The sequence below is a fragment of the Liolophura sinensis genome, chromosome 6 (assembly GCF_032854445.1).
Source record: "Liolophura sinensis isolate JHLJ2023 chromosome 6, CUHK_Ljap_v2, whole genome shotgun sequence".
Lineage (NCBI taxonomy): Eukaryota > Metazoa > Mollusca > Polyplacophora > Chitonida > Chitonidae > Liolophura > Liolophura sinensis.
Window position 1 is genome coordinate 9,011,507 of NC_088300.1, and position 25,825 is coordinate 9,037,331.

At 38.9% G+C, this 25,825-nt stretch overlaps 2 protein-coding genes across 3 annotated transcripts; one reads left to right on the forward strand and one right to left on the reverse strand.

The window, feature by feature from the left end:
- Nucleotides 1-10,255: 10,255 nt before the first annotated feature.
- LOC135466311 (uncharacterized) lies at nt 10,256-13,536 on the reverse strand. The gene is made up of 2 exons (XM_064743733.1): nt 13,498-13,536; nt 10,256-13,402 (listed from the first exon to the last, which is right to left on the reverse strand). Exon 2 carries the CDS (start codon nt 13,294-13,296, stop codon nt 12,412-12,414), a length of 885 nt encoding a protein of 294 aa, XP_064599803.1. The 5' UTR covers nt 13,297-13,402; nt 13,498-13,536; the 3' UTR covers nt 10,256-12,411.
- Nucleotides 13,537-13,868: 332 nt separating this feature from the next.
- On the forward strand, nt 13,869-25,645 carry LOC135466310 (steryl-sulfatase-like). 2 transcript variants are annotated; one of them, XM_064743731.1, is made up of 6 exons: nt 13,869-13,916; nt 16,003-16,346; nt 16,915-17,037; nt 18,058-18,756; nt 18,960-19,244; nt 21,681-25,645. In XM_064743731.1, the coding sequence occupies exons 2-6, from the start codon at nt 16,082-16,084 to the stop codon at nt 22,028-22,030; spliced, it is 1,722 nt and encodes a 573-aa protein (XP_064599801.1). In that variant the 5' UTR covers nt 13,869-13,916; nt 16,003-16,081; the 3' UTR covers nt 22,031-25,645. The 2 variants fall into 2 exon arrangements, with proteins under 2 accessions (XP_064599801.1, XP_064599802.1); XM_064743732.1 differs by lacking the exon at nt 21,681-25,645 and adding an exon at nt 20,229-20,318.
- Nucleotides 25,646-25,825: the final 180 nt, after the last annotated feature.

The following is a 25,825-nucleotide window of genomic DNA, read 5'->3' on the forward strand; positions in this document are numbered from 1 at the left end:
ATCCGAGGTGACGGACACATTGTAACAAAGATATATAGTGATGGACACATTGTGACAAATCATTCGGGATGATGGATGCATTGTGACAAAGATACGAGGTGACTGACACATTGTGACAATAATCCGAGGTGACGGACACATAGTGACAAAGATCGGGAGTAACGGACACATTGTGACAAAGATCCGAGGTGACGGACACATTGTGACAAAGATCCGAGGGGACGGATACATTGCAAAGATCTATGATGACGGACACATTGTGACAATTGTCCGAGATGAAGGACACATCTTGGATCTTTCTCAAAATGTGTGTCCGCTACTATGGATGTTTGTCACAATCTTGCTGTCATCCTGAATCTTTGCCACAATGTATCCGCCACCATGGATCTTTGTCACAATGTGTCCGCTTCCATGGATCTTCGTTATAATGTTTCTGCCACCATGGGTCTTTGTCACAATGTGTCTACTACCATGTATCTTTGCCACAATCTGTCCGTCACCTTGGATCTTTGTTACAATGTGTGCACCACCTTGGATCTTTGTTACAATGTGTGCACCACCATGGATCTTTGTCACAATGTGTTCGGCCCCATGTACCTTTGTCACAATGCGTCTGGCACCATGTATCTTTGTCACAATGTGTACGCCACCTTGGATATTTGTTACAATATGTTCGTTACTATGAACTTTTTTCACAATGTGTCCACTACTATGTGCCTTTATCACAATCTGTCCGTCACCTTGGATCTTTGTCACAATGTGTGCACCACCATGGATCTTTGTCACAATGTGTTCGGCCCCATGTATCTTTGTCACAATGCGTCTGCCACCATGTATCTTTGTCACAATGTGTACGCCACCTTGGATATTTGTTACAATGTGTTCGTTACTATGAACTTTTTTCACAATGTATCCACTACTATGTGCCTTTATCACAATCTGTCCGTCACCTTGGATCTTTGTTACAATGCGTCCGCCACCATAGATCTTTGACATAATGTGTTCGTTACCATGAACTTATTTTCACAATGTGTCCGCCACCATTGATCTTTGTCACAATATGTCCGCCACCATGGATCTTTGTTCCAATATGTCTGCCACCATGGATCTTTATCACAATGTGCCCACTACTATGTGCCTTTATCACAATCTGTCCGTCACCTTGGATCTTTGTTACAATGCGTCCGCCACCATAGATCTTTGACATAATGTGTTCGTTACCATGAACTTATTTTCACAATGTGTCCGCCACCATTGATCTTTGTCACAATATTTCCGCCACCATGGGTGTTTGTTCCAATATGTCCGTCACCATGGATCTTTGTCACAATGTGTCCGCCACCTCGGATCTTTGTCACAATGTGTTCGTTACCATGAACTTATTTTCACAATGTGTCCGCCACCATTGATCTTTGTCACAATATTTCCGCCACCATGGGTGTTTGTTCCAATATGTCCGTCACCATGGGATCTTTGTTACAATGCGTCCGCCACCATAGATATTTGACACAATGTGTTCGTTACCATGAAATTATTTTCACAATGTGTCCGCCACCATTGATCTTTGTCACAATATGTCCGCCACCATGTATCTTTGTTCCAATATGTCTGCCACCATGGATCTTTGTCACAATATGTCCGTCACCATGGATCTTTGTCACAATGTGTCCGCCACCTCGGATCTTTGTCACAATGTGTCCACCACCATGAATTTTTTTCACAATGTGTCCGCCACCATGAACTTTTTGCACAATGTGTCCGCCTCCATGGATCTTTGTCACAATGTGTCCGCCACCATGTATCTTTGTCACAACCTATTTCCGGTACAATACAGAAAGCGTAATGGCCAAATGAAGGTAGCAGGACAAACATTTTGATGCCTTCGCACCTCAACTCTATTTCTCACAAAGTCCTCAAAACAAAACCACGACAGCAGGATACTGACTCGAACTCTCGCCAACATCGATCACGGCTTTTGGACTTGGGTATTTCGTCCAATTTTCCAAGAATATGAATTCTCACTCAATGACCGATAGGGTCCATGTGGTTATTTTATTTTTATATGATTGACGTAGGATGTTATATAGCCATACAGCCTGTACATACACATCCTGATTTATAAAGCCGGGTTAAGATCAGCCTTGCGACTTGGAGCAACAGAGCTTTGGCAACTGGAAGCAACTTGGAGCAATTACAATCATACGATCGGTCGTTGGTGTTAGTCGATCAACGCGGGCTTACGATGACTGACAACTGCGCCCAGTTGAGCACAACTTCTAGTAGGTCATTGTGATGCAAGATCGGTCACGCGGTAGTCACAATGATTATGTCAGGGCCTAAGACACAGCTACATGTTTATGGTCTCCAGTCAACCTACGCCCAGCTTAGGGAACGTTCACACTGTTCACGCTGGCGCGGTTTTATGCCTAGTGAACTTTGTAAATAAGCGAGAGCTGGATTCGAATCTGCGACCTCACTGGGTAGAGAGTTAAAGGGGAAGAAAACTTAAAAACATGACACTATGGGCTGAAAAGGGCACATTTTTTCTATCTGGTGGTGCCTGCTGCATAATTTTGCAATTTTTCCTCGCCATACACGTAAAAAAGTCTGAAAACGGTAAAGCTGGCATAAATCGCTCTATCGAGTTCGTCTCGTCCTCCATCTTTAGTTGAAGGACGCCAGCGAAGGACTTTAAGTAAAGCGTTGTCGCTGAAGGCGATCACACATTCACAGTCATACCTTTAACATAACCTAACCGGGAAGGTAATTAAGTAAAAGGTGCCCTGAAGGTTTAATTATTCTACGGATCCAGAATAAATTGCTTTTATGATATACTTAACAATACCGTGGAGGATTCCGTTGAGCTGTACATATGCTTGTGTTTTCACAACTAGCCGTGTCCCGTTCTTGTTAGAAGTCTGTTATATAGACATATATAGGCGTTGAGAGGACAACGAGATGTTAACCTGAAGCTGCTATAAGCAAAGTAAAATCCGTGACGATTTCCCTGACAGATGTTGTTACATGATTCACATGTATACAGTTTAAAAACGAGGTAGATATAATCAGCTTTACAGGCCATATAAAGCAGGACTCGTGCAGGTTTAGACTAACATACCACACAAAATATTCAAAGTTAGACTTGCACACCTAAAGGCGGAGTCCACTTAGTTATGGATTTCTAAAAAAAAAAGCGAATACCCTCCCAGACTGGCTCTGTCGGGATTCTTCCGATTCACTCAATTGGGGGACTTAAAACTTAGCTTCCTGCTTCTACTGGCCCTCTTGTTTGTCACCTACAGGATCTAAAAGAGCAGAACGATGTACAGGTTATACACAGATTCCATTTCATTTCATTGCATGTGTTTATGGCCGTGATCACGAATTCACCATGGCAATTAGGCCTAGGTCTCCCAGGAACTAGCAGTATATACAAACCTCCCAATTGCTTGGTTGTCAAGAGATGTAGTACATGCATGTAAACTGGTGTGACATTTATACCGCATAACAGACCGTGCAGTTGAGAAAAGCTAGCAATCTCACTCCTTACCATTCAGTTTCAGTTGGCCGAATGGATTAGACTTCAATATGCATAGTTTTATGTTTTAAACTGTCCGTCCAGGTATAAAACATTTAAACTGCAGGATTTATTACACTCCCGTCGTGTTGGGTATAGCTTTCAGAACATTTGGACTAATACATTCTGAGTAAAAGGTGTGTGCAAGATCTAAATGAATTCAACATATAAGACTTTAGAAAACATGCTCTGGATACGAGTTTAAATAAACTTTTCCTTTAGGTAATTGTCATGCATCAGTTAACGCAGAGTGAAGACTGTGTATAGCCTAAAATATGTTATTGCATATAATGGGAATTTTATCTGCTATTTGTACATCTGCCTTCCTTGTCTTACTACTTAATTACTTCATATCCACCTTACGTATATTCCATATTTGGGGACGAAGTAAAGCAAGAACCTTACGGCTAATATACTTCCTGATTTCACGCCTGCTTCAGCTGCATTCGAGATGGCTTGTGCGCGGATTGATGCACCCGTCCCGTTCTTACCTTCTCTCGGCGAACCTACCATACTATGGCCGTACTGGTAACATCTGTTTGAAAATTGCCTGTTTGCCATTGACACAAATGAGGCCTCTGATCGGAAAAAGGATATTCTCTTACATTCACTCGGAGCTGAGGGACAAAGAATTTTCTACAAAGTGCAGAGCGTATTCGTTTTCGTAGGAGAGCTCAATTACCTCAAGAACTGTTGACACTTATATTGTTGTTCTCCGTGAATTAGATGCTTCATGTAACTTTCGTAATTTCTGTTAGAATGTTGTTAGATCATCTTATTGAGCAAAATAACAACAACAGATTCCGTGAATGCCTGTTGCTAAAACTCGGTTTAAGACTGGATAAGGCTCGTCAGATTGAAACTGCTCTTAAGGACGCAAAATCTATCTCTGGAATTCCCAACCCCTGGTAAAGTTTGTGCAGCAGTTACCGGTACCAATCCTAAGGGGAAATTTCGGCACAAATCAAACAAAAAATCAGGAAACCAGTCCAAAGGTTCCAGAAAGTGCTACCGCTGTGGATCTTTATCCACCTGGCAAGCTCTCCAAAATGTCCTGCTATGGGAAAAAACCTGCCGAACTTCTGGGGAAAAAATCACTTAGATACTGTCTGTTCACTGACTGGCAATGTGCAACAGTTGACACTGGGCGGTTCCGATGACTTGAAAACTTTGTGTACACTGCAGAAAGATGCTACCCCTACGAGGAAGACTGCCAATTGTACAGTGGATGCGAACTTTGTGGAACTCACTTTCATTGTTGACACTGCTTCTGGTGTTTCACTTATGTCTTTACATGTGTTTGATAAACATTTTCTGAGGAATGCATTGCAGTCTGACACAGTGCCTGTCACTGGTTACACATCTCACAAAATTTCTACAGCGGGTTTTTTCCATGTTTGTGTAACATATAAAGATCTGTACCTGCTGTAGGCCTATTTCATGTTGTACAAAAGGGCAGTAGCTTTCTTAGTAAGGATTTAATCCAAGCTTTGGGTCTTAATATCCAAGGCAGTACTCTGTCATATGCTACTTCTACAACTTCTAGTTTTCAGTTACCCCAACCACAGGTTACAGTAACTGAGCCTGTTATTACTGATTGTAACATTGAAGTTAACATTAACGGTCATACACCTGTTTACAATCCTTTCCTTGCAAAGATTAGTTCAGATTTTCCCAACCTGTTCTATGATAAGTTAGGCAAAATTAAAGGGTTTACTCATCGTTTGAAAACTCGTGCAAATATAAAACCTGTGCAGCAAAGACATCCATCGATTAGCGTACTCCTTTCGCCCCCGAGTTTTCACCGAATTAAAGCGCTTAGAAGACGCTGGTATGATCGAGCGAACCGCGGTATCTGAATGGGTTTCTCCTATTATTGTTGCGAAAAAGAAAAACAACAAAATTCGAGTATGTGTTGACCTCAGGAAGCCTAATGAAGCAAATGTCTGTGACAAATTCCCTTCCTACAGTGGAAGAAGATTTACTCAGTGAAATGCAAAGCGCGACCCGTTTTTCAGGGTTAGATTTGAAATCAGCTTATCGCCAACTTGAACTTCAACCTGACAGCCGTGACCTTATCTGTTTTATTACCCATGAAGGTACATTCCTTTTCCGCGTTTGTTTGTCTCATCAAGTGCCTCTACTTGCTCTCAGAAAATGATGTCAGTTACTGTGTCTGACATTCCTGGTTCAGCGTGCTTCATTTACAACATTTACGTATTTGGCCGCGACAAAAAGTCCCATGACAAAACCCTCTATGCAGAATTACGAAGACTTGAGGAGCGTGGCACGACACTGAATGGCAAATGTCAGCTTGATGTGAAGTCTTTAGACTTGCTAGGTTATGTGCTTGATAAGAACGGTTTGCGACCGAGCCTAGTCAGTGTCAGGTATTGTTGGTGCTCCTGTACCTCAAACTAAGCAACAACTCAAATATTTTATTTGCCTTCCGGGATTCTATGCTAAATTTGTTCCCACTTTTTTCTGCTAAAATGAATGCCTTGCGCGAAGGGAACAATATTGAACCGTATTACTGGACTGACGCTGCAGGCAGCGAACAGTACAGTTCGTTTTCCACTTGACGATCGGGAAACCGGGATGTTGGATGTAGGTTCCGAGTTTACACGAACAAGCCGACAGATTTAAGGACTCTCATTGGCTGAGAGGCAACACACCCCCAGCATAAATCACAGGGTGTTAAAGATGGAGGACGTCATGGACTCAACCATTTATGCCAGCTTTGCCGTTTTCAAGTTTTACGTGTATGGCGAGGAAAAAATCGCAAAATTATGCAGCATGCACCAGCACATAGAAAAAAATGTGCTCTTTTCAGTCCACAGTGCCATGTTTTTAAGTTTTCTTCTCCTTTAAACGAAAACGCGACTGCGCGATCTTTGCTGGTGGGCAAATATGGACCAACAAAATCTTGCCTTACAATTTAAAACCCATTTAACATTTAAGCCTGCTGAATGGGCTAGACCCTGTCAACATCTACAAGTAAAATGAATTTATGGCCCCTTGAGAACATCGTGCTGTTCCATGTTTTCACCACCCGATGAGTCTGTGATATGTAAATCACCCAACCTTGCTTATCTGTTACCTTGATTGTCCACAGTATGCATGAGCCCTATATTTTTGATATAGCCAATGGATAAAAAAAAAATAACTCCTTGTTCCAAACCAAATTTCTCAAACTGTTGGAAAATTTCTTTCCAGCGGACTCTATAGATGCATTTCTTTTCATTTACATTCCACCTATCTCAAGAATAGCTCAAATCAATGCCTTTCATTAAATATTAGACCTTTACCTGTGTTATTTAAATGTTAAAATGATTCTAAAGTTTGAAAGGATATAAAGCGATCCGTATTGTATATTCAGAACTTAAATATCGATTCTGAACAGTATCAGTAAAGAGGCTGATATTTTGTAAAAGGTAATTAATTGGGGCTATTTTAAAAAAACAAAAATTCCACTGGATTTGCGCTGATTGAAATTTTGCTCAAAATCTCCGTTATAGCCTATTCAACAGATGCCCAAGGACTTTTCACTTACACAACGACGGTCAGCTTCGAGGGTGCTAGGAGCTTTAGTTCACTCGGACAGGGCACTTACGTATACCTATAGAGCACTGTGTGGCTGCTTTTATTCCAGGCGGGAAATTTTACTGACTTATAGAACTCAAAAACTGTTCTTTATTTGGTATACATCGATTCCCTATATCAAGATAAGTGTAGGCATATCAAAACCTGCATTGGTAAACCATCTTTTAACAGTGATCCACACCTTAAATTACAAGTCGAACCACCGTCTGCTGTGATTCAAATTCAAACTTTCGCCAAGTTTCGGCAAGGTACGTTCTTCCAACGGGATTTTTCGTTAGGAATTTATATATTGTTGCTTTCAAATATAAGGTCATTCCAGACATTCGACTTCGTTGTCAACACCAAACGGTCTACATTTTAAACAATCGAATCAAATTTTCCAACATCTAGATCTTTATTAGAGGGCGGTTTCCCGCGGTGCAGTTAAGACTTTACATGTAAACTCGGGAATAGTTTGTGGGTTCATTGTATACCAGACATTAGGGTGCACTCTAGTTGTGTTAGTGAACTGTTCCTGCTGGGCAACATTCGACCAAGAGACGGGCTGTACGTTCTAACTGAATTAGAATGGCATGGCTTGATAGGCTAGGACACGTGAGTGCCCCACGTAACCCTCCGCCTTCAGCAATTGACACAATTTCTTATACTCAATGTACTGATGTATGTATTATTGGTGGAAGTGATCTCAAGCGCATTTGAGGCGACTTCCACACGAGGGCCGTCAACCGCCTAATTGCCAGCAACAGTATAAGTAGGAGGCATAATATCGAGAATTCCCCGACCAAGGCTAGTATTTAACGAGCACATTATAGGCTCCTAGCACTGGAAAGACAAGTATCATCACTCAGCCACGATTCGCTTCCCTTTGTGCCTTTACTTTGTTTTCAAAATTACTTCGGTTACATACATGTAGCTGCATCAAACGGTAACCTCTCCCTCCTTCCATCTTCAGCTGACGATTTGCATGTATATATGGACGACGAATGGGTCAATCTACTTAATATTCCCCAAGTCTGAAGCTAGTCCACCTTCACTGTCAATGGTTGTCTTTCACTTCGCTGCAGTAGGGCCACTTGATTGGCTTGAACTAAGTCAACCCTGATGGGATAAAGGTACATGTATGCAACATCTAAAACCAAGTCCTTCCGTAAATGAATGAATGGCTTTTACAATATCACAGCCTGATTGCAGCAATGAAGCGTGAGATTCATTTATTTATCTGATTGGTGTATACTCCGGATTTTTCACTTTACGAGGGTGATGGGTTTATAGATGGAGGAAACCGGAGTGTTCAGAGTAAACCACATGCGGATTAAATCAGCTAACACCCGGACTTAATCCGCAGACAAAGCAGTAACAGCTATATTCGAAACACGTGATCTCACTGGTCAAGGGTTTGGTTGCTGCAGCAAGCCATGCAGCGCTTTAACCATTTAAGGCCAGCAATGACACAGGCGTTTGAGACCGACGTTGTAATCTTTCCAATGGCAATCGCTGTGCATAACAGGCCGCTACATATTGTTTCAGTCCATAATGCCCTTGCTGTTGTTCACTGTCTGACACATGCTGGATCACTGGCGAACTTACTTCTCGACTTTGCCAAATCCAAGGGTTACCACATCAAAAAGGTCATACTCCTTGCCGCGCATTCATTGCTCTCTACCTTTAGCTTTACATCACTGCCACCAATAGATAAGCGTGACCTTTGGAGCCCTCTGAGTCACACAGACATGTTTCTGCTTAGCCTCATCACTTGCTCCTCTCGCGGAACTATTTAATCAGCATTTATCAATTAAAATTGTTTCAAGTTTTGATTAGAATCATGTTGTGCATACTCTAGATAAAGAGAATGCATGTGTATAAAGTATTATTAGAGGCCAAGGCGGAGACGGATTGTTTGTGTTTTCTGACATCAATTCCTCCTTCATCACCCTGACTTCAGTGACCTCGGGCGTTCCAAGATTCCTGTACAAAAATGTCTTATATATTTGATTGCTGTTTTACGCCGTACCAAAGATATTTCACTTATACGGTGGTGGCCAGCATTATGGGGGGGGGGAGGAAACCCACGACCATCCGTTAGGTTACTGGAAGACCTTCTCTCTTACGGCTGGAGAGGAAGCCAGCATGAGTTGGACTTATAAAAATTCTAATGGTGGCAGTGATGAAAGCAAACGTAGAAAGCGACGCATATGCAACAAGGAGTGTGCAAACAGGTCTGCCATACATATTACACATGCGTGGCGTGGACCTGAAGTGGACCTCCTAGTTACAAGACTGATTAAAAAGTGCTCCGGCCTGTGAAATGTAGGCCTATCCTGTACTCCTATCCACAAAACTGCTGTTACTATTCTATTGCCACTTGAGGTCTAAGTACGTTTATAATGTCTTGTTTAGTCTTTCTTGACGTCCCCTTTGTTCCGATAATTTCAGAGAGACATACATCCTTAAGTTACATTAATTTTCGTCTGGCTAGTACCAGAGTTCTGCCACCTTCTCGCACGTCAACTATTTGTGGAGGTCTGGGTCCAGTTGCTCAAAACTGGTTTAAGACTTAATACCAGATTTAACTTTAAGTCAATTCTTCATTTTTGCACTTAGCCTTAAAAAAAAAACTGTGTAGCATCATATCAAATATGAACAAAACTGCTGCTGTTATATATTGTCTTTGGAGAACAGTTTGGCTAAAAGTTTAAATATAAAATATGACTCAATACCAGTATTAGCTAATACACTTTCAAACAACTGGACTCCACTTACACAGGAGACACATGATAAGTGCCATAAGTGCAAGGTGGAAGAACTTTGGCACTACACAAAGAAATGTAAATGTAAGGATGTAGGACTACAATTTAGAGACAACAAAATATTGTGGCAAAGCCAGTTAACATCTTTTCCTTTTCTTCTAACCGGTGTGTCTGGGTGACAAAATTTGTATCTCCAACAGGACAGACATTTGGCGTTACTTCAGATATATGCTAGGTAACATGTTGTGTTGATTCATTCTAGTCCATGAACAATCTAGTCATATCCAAAAAACAACAAAGATGTATCCTCTATTTACAATAGCACTCTTTATTAACTTAAAATCAGGCAAAAATTTTATTTTCTACTGGAACAAGCCCTGCATGTGAAATTGTGTATACAACTTCTACAGCTTTCTGTACACATAAAAATAACCCTTTTAGTTTACCTCCACATTAACTTCCCATGTCTTATGTTTCCATGAAGAGCTTGTCCCATGTTCTTTCCTTCACTATAATCATATCATGTGCAATTTCACAGGAAAATAAAGTTGTCTTCCCAATAGCCTTAATTTTGTCAGGACATTTTGCAAATTAACATGCATTACATAGGCAAAAATAGAGATATGTTGTTTTCTTAAAGATATTTCCAAGATCTTTTTGAGACCTGGTAAGATGCAAGTTCACCTTATTTTGATAAACAAGATTATTGTAGTTACGCACTAATTCATTTATTTCAGTCGTGCTCTACATGATACAGAAAAATATTTACCTCGCATCAGTGTCGTCAGATTTTTGTAAAAAGTAATCATGCAAAGTTTGGAAGACACCAAATGACTCACCAAAACAAATTACAAATACCTCTGGTTTCACCATTCCACATAATAAAGAGTCCTAGCCAAGCAAACGCAGTCAGATCTATACTTACACCATTACTCATGCCATACTTACACACCTCTCTCACCCCCAAGGCCAACAGGTGGGTGATATGAAGGCCTGAGACAAACACACACTTAGTCAGACATCCAACATGGTTGCAACGCTTGCTAGACTTTCCACTTTGTTTTTCTTCATTTGTTGAATTCATGAAAAAGAAGCCAAAACTTTACAACTACTTTGGGCTCTAGCAAAATCATCCCATGTACAACACCAAAGAAAGCAGATGATCAGGAATGAATAAACAGGCATCGCTGGCTTATGGTAAATAATAAATTACAAGGGAATGGTGTTAACCACTTCCTATGCTTTCACATATGTAACATGGGCTTATACATCATACATGTTACAAATGAAACATAACCCTTGACTAAATACCACTTTAACTACACATGAGACATTGAACCACACATCAAATATATACAGCTCACTTATAAAACATAATACAGGTTTCGACATCAGCACATCGACTTGGACATTTGAAGGCATCAGCATTAAAATTATCAATTTGAAAATTGGCCCTTCTGCCAAATACATTACCATTTGTGAAAAAGAAGAAAGAACAAATTTCAGAATCGCTTCTCTGATTAATGTTCAAGCCAAGTTCAGCATCTCCTACAACAAAAAGAGAAACACATATCATACCATGTACAATGAAGGCGTGGCCCAAACCCTTTTGAAGGCCTAACTTCTGACCCATCCCTGCACTAGGAGTTCAGAATATAACTGCTACATTGGTCCTTATAACTTTTTTTTCTTTTTAAGGCTTGAGTATTTACGTACTTTTTAACAAGCAGTACTTACACTTTCACAGAGATCCAAAAAACATTTTGGAAATTCCAAGCAGTGATTCTGCGCTCATAGTGCCCTTCCCCAATACTATGTAGCTATATCTAACCCTGTATTTGTTAGGTAAAACAATCTTAACAACAGGGCTTGAATTTGAAGCATTTTCAGAAAAAAAACAATTAAGAAATGATAAAAAGATGACACAGACCATTTTAACAGTTATACTACACCATCATGTCCTCTAGTTCATGGTGATAAATATCTGCAAGATGCTTCGCCATCACTGAAAATGTAGAGTGAAAATTGTTTAGACAACATCACTCACCACAAAAAGAAAAAAAAAATTAACATCCACATGGAACATTTGTCAGTATGACCAAAAAGGAGTTTACTTTATGGAAAGTTGGACTGCTCAAAATTCCAGTACCCACACAACCACCTTTCCCAATTTTGAATGACAATCTCGTTTTTGGTCAAACCTGTAACACACTATGACACTGACTTGGAACTAAATAAAGTCTGTTAATTGTTTGTCTATTATAACTGAAGACATGCCGGGACTTGAAATTATGTTTGAACTTTGAGATGTTTATTCTTTATCTCCACATGAAAAGTTAACTTTTTAAAATGGTACATCCACTGCATTCAAAGAGGGATCACAAATACATTTCTTGATACCGACCAAATATTTCTGTGACTTCCACCTGAAGATAAGATGTGCTGAGGCATATCACTAATGATGTTGCCTGAGGTATCTGCTTTTCATTGACCACACAAAGCCTTCTTACTGCACTCAGCACAAAACTCAAATGACACAGAGCCATTTGAAACATGTAGACAAATTCCTCCACTTATGGGATTTTCTGACAAACAACCATCCACTTTGTCATCTGGGTCCGCATTTTCCACATACTCTGCATCGCTTTTTCCTATATTCCTGTTTTCAAAAACTCCTTTTGGTTCTGCAGCATATCCATGGTCAAGATTTGCCATCTTCACCTTGTCAAATGAATCTGTGACTCTCCCCCGGGAGGAATAATCTTCACGTTTTCTCTTGCTTGGCTTTGACTTCACCATTCCTGTGACAGCTGCTGTAGGCTTCTTTGGCTCCATTTTTTGCCCACCCTGATTCTGGATAAGGGAGCTTCGAAATCTCACACCTGGTGTATTTTGAATGTTCTGAAGAAGTCCTGCTAATACGCTCTGATTTGCCAACACACTTCTTAAATAACACACTTCTTCATTTAGTTCAGAGATGTGAGATTTCATCCGTTTTGTTTCATTTTTCAAATTTACATTTTCTGATCGCAGGTTTTTTACTGTGTTTTCTAGTGTTCCTAAGTATTGTTTTTTGCGCTGACGTGTTTCTCGAGCTGCTATTGCATTTTTGGACATACAAAGGCTTTGTCCATCACTGTCAGTTTGTATAGGGCTGAAATTATTGGAATTCTCCGATGTTGGCTTTGGAATAAGCTTTAAACATGGAGGCACAAATTCTGTCTTCTCGCCTGTGAGATATTGTATCAGTTCATCTTCCTCATCAGAAGCCACACTGAAGAGTTTTTCATCGGTTTCTACCTCTTGGTTTTCACATAAACTTCGTCTTTCTGTCTTTAAATCTGTTAACACAGACCTAGGTTCCAACATATCTTCTTGGTTGAAGGCGTCAACTTCAAGAAGTTCCGTGTGTTGTTGTTGTAGCAGATCACACTCGCCTATCAGCGAACTTCCAACCGATGGTGAAGATTTCTCACTGTCCAAATAAGAGAATAAATCGTTTGTCAGCATTTCTAGACAATTCGATGGAATAACTGAGATTAAAAAGTTCACAGGTCGTCCACACTTTACCTAATTCCCTTGCCTTTGTCCTTGAGATATCTTCGCAACTTACTGGCGCAAAAACGTACTGTAAACGTTACCGGATATGATAGGCGGCGCTTTTGTTGGTTATGAGAGTTTAGATTAAATGTCAAACATAATTCTCAGTCGGAACTCTCCAAAGGAAAAAAAAAAGCCATTTACCGTATTCATGAGAAACATACAACGAACATAACAATGTACAAAAAGATGTCTTACAATCTGATTAAAAAGGTCTCATAAATTCCACCTATAATAGCTAAATACCTCTGTGCATCTATATGCAAAACCATAAATGCATGTCTGGTACGTCAGTTTGGGTAGTTGAAGGTAGTGTGTTTTAAAAACTCGTCTGCTAATGACGTGCAGTACCAAAAATTATTGAAACGATTATTTATTTGACAAAGGAGGTAAGTTTAAAACGTAGATTGACAACACCTCTTCAGTTCGTTAAGCAATTATATTTTTGGATCGGGTAACAATTTGTCAGACTTTCCCCCAAAGACAGGAATTTCGGAACAACACCCCTGTTGTCTGTCAGAAAATCCAGCCTGTATTGGGACATAATTCATGAAGAGCTTAACATTTCAGAATATTACGGGAATTTTAAAGTTCAGGTTGTTACCACATGGTGGAATGACACCAATTCATTGAAGAACCAGCTTTTTATACTGAACAGCTGAGAAGCGGCTAACAAAACTTCAGAAGGATCAACATAGTCTTTACAACTGTCTGTGACAACAAAAGTGTATTTAGGTTCATGAAGTCAGTTTGGTATGAGATGACTATGGTACGAGTTGATTACAGCCCCAATGGTTATGGACATCACATGGTCAAGGGTCTACGTCTGTAGACATAGGGCTACATACCAGTACACACCTTTGGGTACCATACAGTTTAGAGCTGGATTCTCTTTGGTTTTCACAATTAACGTGAAGTATTAGAAAGTACACAAACTTTTAATGAGAAGTTTGCAATTCTTTCTTTTGTCAAGATCAGTTAAGGCTGTTTTAGAAGCCTTTCGTAAAGGGATATAGTGAAAAACTTCGCCCAAATGTTCATCTTCTCAATAAGGGCCCCAACTCGAAGGAGCAAATTATGTCCTAAGCTCGGAGCACTGACTTTAAATGTTTCAAATTTATTGTCAAGTTTACAGCTCCGACATATTAAACCCACCATCTCGGGGCACCAATTAACTTTGAATGGCTGAAAATTGTATATACGCCAGTCTAGGGTTGTGGAGCTTCTGGGGCCTTAGCGGCCCCAGGGACGTCACCTAATGTGCTGTGATACACTTTTAAACTGCCTCAACTTTGGATGGCTGTTCAAAACGTCATTCTTTTTTTAAGCATATCACTTTCATGGCTCTAGAATTGTCACACCCCATCTCTTGGTGCCCAAAATGGCTGAGATCTCATCTGTAGCAGTATGGATTGCAGATCTTCCTGGGCCTAGGTGGCCCTTGAACCCTTGCTGTGATTGTTGCCCCCCACCCTGCTGCCCAACGCCACATAACATTACTAACCAGTGACAAATTTGATATCTATTTTGATTCTGTTAGCCTTTATTTGTCAGAAGTAAAAATTCGTTTCAGCCAGTTTCAGTTTTGATGATAAGGTGAATGGGTTTTGCATTCAAACCAGTCCTAAGCAGCTAAAGAGTCAAGTAATATAGTAGTACATTTAGGTGCTCTGTTTTAAAATTTTGACTTTCAGTGATTGTGAAGCCAAATCCAGCATGTGTCTTAGTTTTGAGATGTTCATGTGAACAGATTGTGAGTTAATTACACTAGAACAACACCTGGATATGGCTGATATGTTGTACTAAATATATGGGCTAAAGTGTGGATCATTCATTCGTTCCAAATCCAGCGAGACCTCTGAAAAGCATAAGAATTTTGACTTCTTAGCAAGTCTTCTGACTTCACTCCAAGAGAATAAAATGTGGTGTTAAAATAAGCACAAGTACAACTTTAATGGCAAGTGTTCACACTCCTTCTTTTGGTGTCACAAACAGTTTGAAGACCTAAAAAACTGGCGACAGTACCATCAAGTTGTAATTTCAAAGAGCTACACCAATTGTGTTTACTCAGTGAAGTCGTATTTTTTGTTTTGTATGTAAATTGATTGCTGTTATGTCTCATACAGTATTGACTTTTGATTAGACTCTACCAAGATAAAGGTCAACATGTACATGTATGTGTGTGCTATTGCTCTTTTGCTATATCAGATGACATAAATAAATGAACTATATAATATGTGATGTATTTTATATAGAAAATGAATAACTGCTTAATGAGGGATACCATGTTGCATTATTAAGGTGATTGGTTTGCAGTGAACTTCCTTGTCAGTATTGTTGTCATTGGTGGTGTGTAGGGGTTCATGGCATAGGCTGAATAAGACCATGGGTGTTTAACTGCCTTACTGTCAAGGAATGCTAATGACCACGTTTTCTTATTGCTTATTCATAAAGCTTTTCCTGTTTATTTACTAGGAAATTCTGACAAATGATGTACCTTGGGACTGGGACTGGTTGCTAGTACAGGTCAAAGGCTCAGCAGACCTTGCTCAACATGAACATAAGATGGATGGTTTTGTCTCTATGTATTGGGCTGTATGGTGTAGTTTTTTCCTCAGGACTTCCCAACATTGTGATATTTTTGGCAGATGATTTAGGAATAGGGGATGTGGGATGCTTTGGCAACACCACTCTTCCGACCCCAAACATTGATCGTATAGCCTCAGAAGGAGCCCGCCTCACTCATCACCTTACCTCGTCTAGCGTGTGCACTCCTAGCAGGACATCCCTTTTGACTGGGCGCTACCCTATCCGATCAGGTAACACCACATCAGAGATACTCTTAGAATTCAAAACTATGACACTGATTAAAGCAACAGCTTGTTACAGAGATAACAGGCCTGCACTGAATTACCTCCCTTGTTAAATGATAAAGACTGTCATATAAAGTGAGATTAGTCTTTACTAAAACTGCTGGCAGTGGGACCTCTTCTGTTAAAACATTCAGTATGGGAGTTATGTCATGAAAATGGTAAATATTTTCTAGGCAACAGAAAGTAAGAAACAACATACTAGCCTTTGAGAATGGCAGAAATGCTGAAGATCTTGAGATAAGTCCATGTCTTTTAGCTGAAGAGTTCGCCAAAGTTGAGTCTGTTTATTGCATTTAATGCGGGCAAATTTTAAAATTACATATAAAAGGATTTAAAAAATACATAACTTTTATCCTGGGCTTTCCAAATAAGTTTACAAACTCTAGGTCTTCAACTGGCTGGATGACTGTTATAAATGTGTCATTAATTAAGTTATAGCTAATGTGTTTTGATTTCTTTAATTTTGCCATGCTTTGTTAAGGTCAACATTAAACTAAAAGTGTCCTATTTTTAGGTTTGGTCACATCACACTTGTTACCAGTCATCCTGTTTGTGGCGTCAGCAGCTGGCCTACCTAACAATGAGACCACATTTGCAGAACTTGCCAAAACACAAGGCTATTCTACAGCTGTCATAGGTGGGTGTTATTGTTTGGACTTTAGGTCCTGGATGGGTAGTTGTAATATTCTTGCACACTGGGGATCAAGATCAGCTAATCTGCAGGAGTGTGAATGAATATTTTCTATAGTAACTAACCCATTGTAGATCTCGCAATCTTAGATTTAGATAACCCATGGCAGAACCATACAGAACCCTCTAAATGCCTTTAAATATAGTTTTGGGCTACACACGACAAACCACTTTTGTCCCATTTAAATTGATATGCATAACCTCTAGGTGAACGTGTTAACTGTTCATTCAAATTTCTGAATCTCTGTTGCTTTACTATAATACATGAGTATGCAAGTTCAAAACATCTATACAATTTTGTTATCTTTACAAATTTCACAGATGGAATAGAGGGGAGTCTTAAGTAAAAGAAAGCTAAAATATGAAGTAAGGTTCATCATACAGACAACTTAAAAACTATGCATTAATATACTTTCATTTATTTTTTTGACGACACTGAATGTTGTAATAACTCTTTTAACCCATGAATAAAAGATTTCTGAAATACTATTCTCAAAAGTCCCTTGATTCTGGTGAACATGAGGGAAAAAAGGTGATGTGACATCAGAGTCCTTAAATACTATCAGTATAACCCATAAAGCCCACCATAGAACTCAAATATTTGAATGCCTTGTAACACTTGCAAAAAAAATCTATGACATGAATGAAATAAATGAAAGTACTTTCACACAGTTTTCAGTTGTCTGTATGATCAACCTTACTTCATATTTTAGCTTTCTTTTACTTTAAGTTTAGATGCTGATTATCAGAGTATATCAGACAAATACTGATTTGATTACTTTTCGTGGATATCCGCAACATAGATGCATTTTTGGTATTGAGTTTTATCAAGGTCATGATTCTTCTGATATATTTCTGATGATGTAACATGACCTAGACAGAATATTAAGGTACTTTGTAACTAATTTAGAAAAGAAATTTGTCTGTCAGTAAAATAAACCACCCATTGTCTCTTTGAAATATGTAGGAAAATGGCACCTTGGAATGAGCTGTTCTACCTACCAGGATTTTTGTCATCATCCGCTCAACCATGGCTTTGATTATTTCTATGGTCTTCCATTGACAAATCTGAAGGACTTTGGAAATTCTGGGGAGTCTGTGGTGGTCTCTCAGATGCCTGCAACCAATATGACTCTTGTGATGTCATTTGTCCTAGGACTCTTGTCATCAGCAGTTCTCCATCGGAAAGGGTTCATCAGTACAAAATTCACCGTGTTATTTCTTGGTCTATCTACATGTCTTCCACTGGCTCTGTACACGGCATACAAAAACATCACCCTTCTGAACAGCGTTATGCTGAAGGACTTCAATGTGATAGAGCAGCCTATCCGACTGGACTCCCTGACACGCAGATTCACGCAGGAAGGACTGGAGTTTATAGAGCGCCAAAAGCGCAACCAGCAGCCATTCCTCTTGTTTCTTTCCTGGACACACGTGCACACATACCTCATGACGGGTAGTGGCTTTTCGGGGCGGAGTCAACATGGGCGCTATGGAGATGCTGTCATGGAGTTGGATTGGGGGGTGGGTCAGATTCTGACAGCTCTGGACAAGCATGGCTTCACTAACAACACCATGGTGTACTTCACCTCCGATAATGGTGGTCACATAGAGGAGACAGAGGAGGATGGCAGCAGAGTGGGCGGATATAATGGCATCTATAAAGGTAAGTAGGGGCAAGGCAGATGTCAGCACTGTTGATGTGTGACATCACTGTAAACATGTCAAATCACTGTAGATGAGCCATGTAAAGGCCTCTGAAATTTGGTTGTGGAAATAATTATATATTCTCCCTATATATATATATATATATATATATATGTATATATTCATAAAAGTTAACATGTTATACTTCACTGTTTATTAAAGGAGGTAAAACCCATGGTGCAGTTGATGGGGGTATCAGGGTGCCCACTGTGGTGAGGTACCCCGGGAGGATCAAGCCAGGCAGGGTGGTAGATGAACCTACAAGTCTCATGGACTTCCTACCCACAGTGGCTAACCTGATGAAAGCCCCTGTGCCTAGTGACCGGGTGCTAGATGGTAAGGACATGATGCCATTATTAACTGGAGAGGAGAGGCTGTCCAGACACGAGTTCCTCTTCCACTATTGTGGTAAAACTATCCACGCCATAAGGTATAGGCCAAGACAAGGTGAGTTCTGTAGATGGTGCAACAATATATTTTTAGTGATTTCACTGGTGTTCTATGCCCCACTGAAAAATGTTTTACTTAGATAAATGTAAATGAGGTAGGAATTCAAATGAACGAAAAACCCATCAATTGGAGTAAACCTGAGAGTCCTTTATTGTCCAGTGAGAACCAATATATACACCTGGGAAAGAACCTGTGACAAAATTACACCTTCGCATGATGCTATCACCACTTTTACACCTTCTGTGGTATAGCATATACTTCTGGCATCTTACATCTGCATATCACTAGTTTTACACTTACTGTGATATAACAATAATTATTTTTTCTCTTTACTCACATTTATACCTGTCGTCAGTTTTACACTGTGATGACGTATATTTACCCTTTACTCGCGTATATCCTCAATTTTACACTAAAATGGCATATCATGTGTTTACTCTTTTCCATGTCTTATTTTCAAATTATCAGTTTTTATACCAGGAATGATATGACAACCTTTTACCACTTATACGTATACATACATCATTACACAGGTATGATATAACATATCAGGACAAAGTTAATCCTGGGGAATAACCCATTCTTCTATTCTACGAACACGTTTAAACACAAAAACTATGAACATAGAACTACAGAAGTTTGAATAGAACAGCAGCAGTTTGAACAAATTTATATATAACAATAATGGTTTGCCACCTTACCCCCATCTGCCAACCAGGCGGGTGTTAACATCTTGTAGTAATTCTTGTCAGGATGGCTAATTAGTGCACCAAGTGGTATAACCATCTCAGCGATAAACTTAATCATTGACAACAGTATTCTGTTACCATAAACATACAGTAGTACACTTATCTTACATATATGTGTGACTTACAATCCATACTGTGTACTGCAATTACAGTATACTATGATACAGAGGTTACTAATAACCATTACTGAGCCATTACACTATCATTACCCATTTGTTAATATATGTTTCAGTGAATTTCAAGGGAGTTACTCTTCCAGCAGCATAACTACATAACAGCCATACCAAGGGGGACAACTCTTGCTATTACCTCTACATTTACATGTAATTCGAGTGATCTTCACATTTCTGTTCTGTGAGACGGATCGAAAGCTAGAGACCACATGATCTCCTCAGTAACAAACAGCGTGGGTGAAGAAAATAACGTCTTCCCCAACGTTATTACATAGGAAAATGCCTAGTTTCAAATCGCTGTCAGTGATCTTGTATAATTTTCAGCTTTCCAGATAGCCTGAGTATTTGGATGAGCGGTCATGTGACCCCAAACTTCCGACCCGTCTTACTTGTGTGCGGACACACTTTCATGTAAAACTACACATCATCACTACACTATGTCCTTTAATACTTTAGAAAGAAAACAGCAAAGTATCTCACATGATGCATCGACCAAAGTATCAAAAATCTTGGAAATGAGATAGCTCATCAGTATAGATCTGCAAGATTGGCATGACACAGATAAATTGGTGGCTTCTGTTCTACAAGAAGGCTCACACGCCACCTGACAGTTCCCTTACATTTTATCCAAAATTTAGAATATGTCAGTATGTAGTTAAGAAACTGTTAATTAATTATAGGTCAGAATACAAATTATGAACGAAGAAAAATATAAGCTTGAAAGCAATTCATGCAGAGTATGAAATGTCGCATTGATATTAAAATCAGCACTTAAGCCTAAAAGGACTTCGCAAAAAAATTACGGGAAGAAGTATAATATGTTTCGTAATAACAGCCCCCACATAAAGACCACTACACGTGACCAGGTAACGGACAATACCTTCTGATGGATTAGAGCCCTGGCCTTAAATGCTGCAACTAGTGGACTTCTTCAGTCTCTATATTTTAACTGAAATAGGCTGTATCATTGTATTCCCATACACATCATGTTTGCCACCCACAGTTGTTACAGAACATTGGGTTTTGATGGTTTTGTTTGAACGGCAAAAATCTAGAGCTGGTTACTAGTATTGTTTTATAGTGCAGGATGTACTTTTTGGAAATTTTTAGGCTCCCTTGCTCTCATTGGACTTTTCAATGTGTGCTCGTCAGCAGAACTTGTAAGATTGTTTGTGCTTTTTTCCATTAGCTGAAGGCCACCTATCTTCTACCAGTATGGCTTGCAAGTCACACATAGGCAAGTTTATCAGTGATGTGCCAAAGATTGGTACCACAATGCGACATTTCATACAAGTGAAAAATTCTTAGTATTGCATTTAACAAAAATCAATCAGTCAATCAATGTGCTCTTATTTCAGTGTGATAAAAGAGATTTTTGTTAAACAACGGACCAAATTAACTTTGTGGCAATAAATTAGCCTGTGTTACCAAATTAACTTCAGCCAGTATCATGTAGAAGTGACGAGACTAAGATGCGCACCATTGTTGTAGTAGTTTGTTTGTGTTTCTAGGGTCAGATGTATTCAAGCTAGTCTTGTGGACACCTGGCTACATACCTGGTCAGATGCGCTGTGAATTTGTGTGCTTCTGTGGCCACGCTACTCGTCTGAGCACACCACAACTATACAACATGGTGAGTGACCCAGGGGAGTTAACTCCCCTGAATGTCACGCAACATGCAGAGTACCAGGACATAGTTAGGCTGATGCTGAAAGCATTAGAGGAGCACCAGGCTTCGGTGACGCCAGTACCAGACCAGTACGCCATCATGAACCTGATGTGGAGACCCTGGCTACAGCCATGCTGTAACTTCCCTTACTGTTCCTGCCAAGACCCTAAGTATGCTTCTCTAGAACCATAGTTGTTTACAGCTGCAATGTTTAGATTTTAATGGCAAAGATACATGGAGTGAATGAGGTACTTAACAAGGTTGTGTGGTCCTTAGACCAGCTCCATTTTTCTTTAAATAGCATTGGTATTCCCCATTAACTTGTTTGGCCAAGCATTAAGTGTCTATCCATTAAGTTCTGTTGATATCTACATGAAGGGTTTATAATGTATGGCCCTGTTAAACTGACACAGGAAGGACAGAAGCTGAATTTTGAACGACTTTTCTGTGTATAGAAATGATGTGAAGACTATTGCCTTTTGCTTCTCAGTAAAGCTATCAGATGGTGTGGTCTGTGTGTGTTCTCACTTGACAGACCTTAAGAGCTCAATATTATATTTCTTTGATCTGAAAAACAAATTACTTTCAATTATTAAAGTTTCAATTACTAAGATTTTCCAATATTAAAGTTGAGAGTGGCTTTTGTTGGTCAATCCTTGTTTTGGTACTTTGATTAAACTTTTGTGAATGGAATAACACAAACACTGCTGCTCAGTGTATGCATGGATATGTAAACACATAAAGTGCAAAGAACACAACACTGCCACTATAGGTTAATTTTTTATAAATATTGTGTTGACATTTGTGAGAGTCATTTATAACGTGTAACCTCTGTTCTGAAACTTACAAACAAACTCCGCACACAGTGCACACGGTGAAAGTTACAAAACATTGATGTCTACAGAGACCTACACAGTATTCCTTGTGTGAAGAGTAATATTTGTATAAATGTACACAAGTCTGCACAGCAGAAGTGAACATATAAACTTATGGATAACGCTGAAAATACATGGATATTTATGCGTCATGCTCAAGTTCTTACAACAGTTTATGCGATTTCTGACAGTTAAATTGATTATTACTTATTTAGAATTTACTCAGATTTACTACCAGCTGTCGTTTTTCTTGTCACGCTCAACCAATCATTGGACAGGATTTCTCTGTAGTACCGATGGCGTATGAAAGTACCATCTTTTTTGACCTTTTCATTTTTTCTCAGACACCACTTTGTATCCCAGCTTTGCCTCGTTGCAATGTGTAGTCCTCATCAGTCATGGTCTAGATGGTTGTTGAAAATGGCTACAGTTTAGGAAATATTCTGCGGCCCCTGTGTAAGTGATGTCGTTAAGTGAGTCAGTAGTGTAACATAAATAATACATATATAACTGAAAATGTGTTCATGTAGATTCGTGAATAGGTATTGGACAGATTTACATTGGCTTTGTTATAAATTTAATTTATATTGCCAGGACTTTGTGATGGTACAGTGTTTTATGTTTTTTTTTTGACTTGTTATTTGTAATGAAACCCTGTTAATCCATAGCAAAACACTTTATTATTTTCAAACTTGATATGTCATGATGGTAATGTACTTACATTATCTGGTAGGATCTTGGAAGGGTACTAGTATTTTAACTATGTACAACGCTACCATATACAATGTTATCCATAAGAAATAAGAAATATCCAGCACACAACACATATACATACATGGGAGTGTCAGTAGCTCAGTCAGTGTTTATCTACATGCATTTGCTGTTGTTTATAATGAGCTTTAGTTTATGAGAGTGTGTTACCTAATTTTCATTAAAATTTTGGAAATTGTAACTTGTATGGTGTATTTACGCCTATTTGAGCTTAAGAAATGTCTCATGCTGAGTTTTTCTGTTTTGTTTTTTTTTGTTATTGGCCAAAGCTTTATTCAAATTAATGTCAAGTGCTTTTATGTATGTTTTGAAGCTGCTTGTTTTACATATTGTTTTTACAGTGTTTATTAGACTTTGGGATGCTTTTATGACTTGCCATCTCTTGCTCAAATAGTGCACTTGTCTGAAGTAACCAGCCATATATAGTTTACAAACTGGCAAAAAGTGGATAGATCAGTTATAAGTATACACTCATGTTTTCTTTGTAACACATGTTTATAGCCACAATTTAGTAAGTTAAGTCTGCTTCATCAATCATGACCAGTGTTCAGAATACTCATCATTTGGATCTTTCCATGGCATTAGATTAGAAGGTGGAAGTAAACAATACCCATAGTTATGTAGGCCTTGTTGTGGCCATGCTGGTAATCTCTAGTGCTCAGCTAATACCTACAATACTTCTCACCACATTTTCATTCACTGGTATTTTGAAACAATTGCATTGTTCACGGCTCTTCTGTTTTCCGAATGTTCATGTTTTTGGGTGCCATGTAAACTTTATTGCTCCAATTTGTATCACTTCCTCAACAATCACGCCATAAAAAAAAAATGAATGAACACAGAAACAGCTTGAAATTATCCCCAACTGTATCTGCTAATCCCAAAATAAAGTGTTCACTTTGTTCTAATCAGGTAAATGACAAGCTGGTAAGTAGCATTGTAAGTATGCCTTCTCAGCTTTGAAAAATTGTTTCTATATAAGGAGTTTTAACCTGCTTGTGACAGGTTTTTGTTTTATTCATTAAATGTACACTTTACACGTGTGCACAAGATTTCATGAGACCAATGTGAAACGGACAGTTTTGAAGGGAGACCCCTGTCCAGTATACATGTGGGTACTAGTACATGTAATATGCATTTGTTTACATTTTTTGTCCAAACAACATTTTTTTCATCTTATGGTTAGGATACAATATTTTTGTACTGTTCTTTCTGTTTTCACTAATGTGCTCCTTAAGGTTTTAGATATATTTATTTCCGTTATAATTTTATAAATATTTTTTTTACATGGATTATGTATGTTACTAATATTGTACTTCACACATTGACATGTACATTGATGTGTATGCTGCAAATCTGACATATAAAGGTAACAAAATAGTAAGTGGTCACTCAGTCATTTGATCAGAGAGAAAGATTTATTTATTATTACAGTTTATTCTGAGCCTGTGTGCAGAGTTTTAAGCCACAGGAAACAGCCATTCAAAGGCACAAGAAGTGATCTTTTTCAAGGACGTGCAGTAAGAATGGCTCACTGAGGTATGGCAGGAGTCTTGACAACTGCAACTGAATTACCTATAGTCTGATCCTGAATCTCATACTCCTCATGTTAATGACTAAAAGGGATACAGAATGGATGCTGATTGGGTAACAGTGGAGATACGGTTTCCTGGGTTAAATCTTGCAGCCTTGGTAATGCTTGTATAAATGTACCATACCTAACATTCATCTTAGGCAAGGCAGAGCTGGTGCTTGCCTATCTCTCACATCAGCCAATCAGAAGCAATTCTGTATCCATTTAAGACAACAGCCCTCGCAGGGTTAAGTAAACGTATGGAATTACAAAGAAAGTATGATAAATAGCATTTTCAGTCAATATTAAACACTTTGTGATACCAGAATTTTACTCACAGGTCACAGGTTCAGGTGTCAGTATTCATCTTTATTGGTTAACAAGATGTTTGCCTATGTTGTGATTTACCATAAGTTAATGCATGTAATTGAGTTTTAGTAGTTGTATAAATACAGGTACAGTATAAAAAGTGTACAATGTGATTTTATTGTGATTATGCTTCAGTAGTTAAAATTGGAAAAATCAATTACAAAATATCTAAAAACATAAATAAATACATGAAAAAAGGTATAAAAGATTAAAGCGAAATATCCTCATACATTCTGATTTCTCTGTTTATATGTGTGTACGAGCATTTTTTTTTTTTTTTGTCCTTACTTCATATTTTGTTTGTGTGGAGTTTTCACAACTGGAATTAAAAGATGTTCCTAACGATGCAAACGATCCCAAAAATAAGAATATATTATCAGAACTGGGATGATAATTGAC

Coding starts and splice junctions, on each gene's coding strand:
- LOC135466311 (XM_064743733.1), bottom strand. CDS start 13,296: ATGTTGGAACCTAGGTCTGTGTTAACAGATTTAAAGACAGAAAGACGA.
- LOC135466310 (XM_064743731.1), top strand. CDS start 16,082: ATGAACATAAGATGGATGGTTTTGTCTCTATGTATTGGGCTGTATGGT. Junction 17,038..18,057: donor CTATTCTACAGCTGTCATAG/GTGGGTGTTATT, acceptor TGAAATATGTAG/GAAAATGGCACCTTGGAATG. Junction 18,757..18,959: donor ATATAATGGCATCTATAAAG/GTAAGTAGGGGC, acceptor TGTTTATTAAAG/GAGGTAAAACCCATGGTGCA.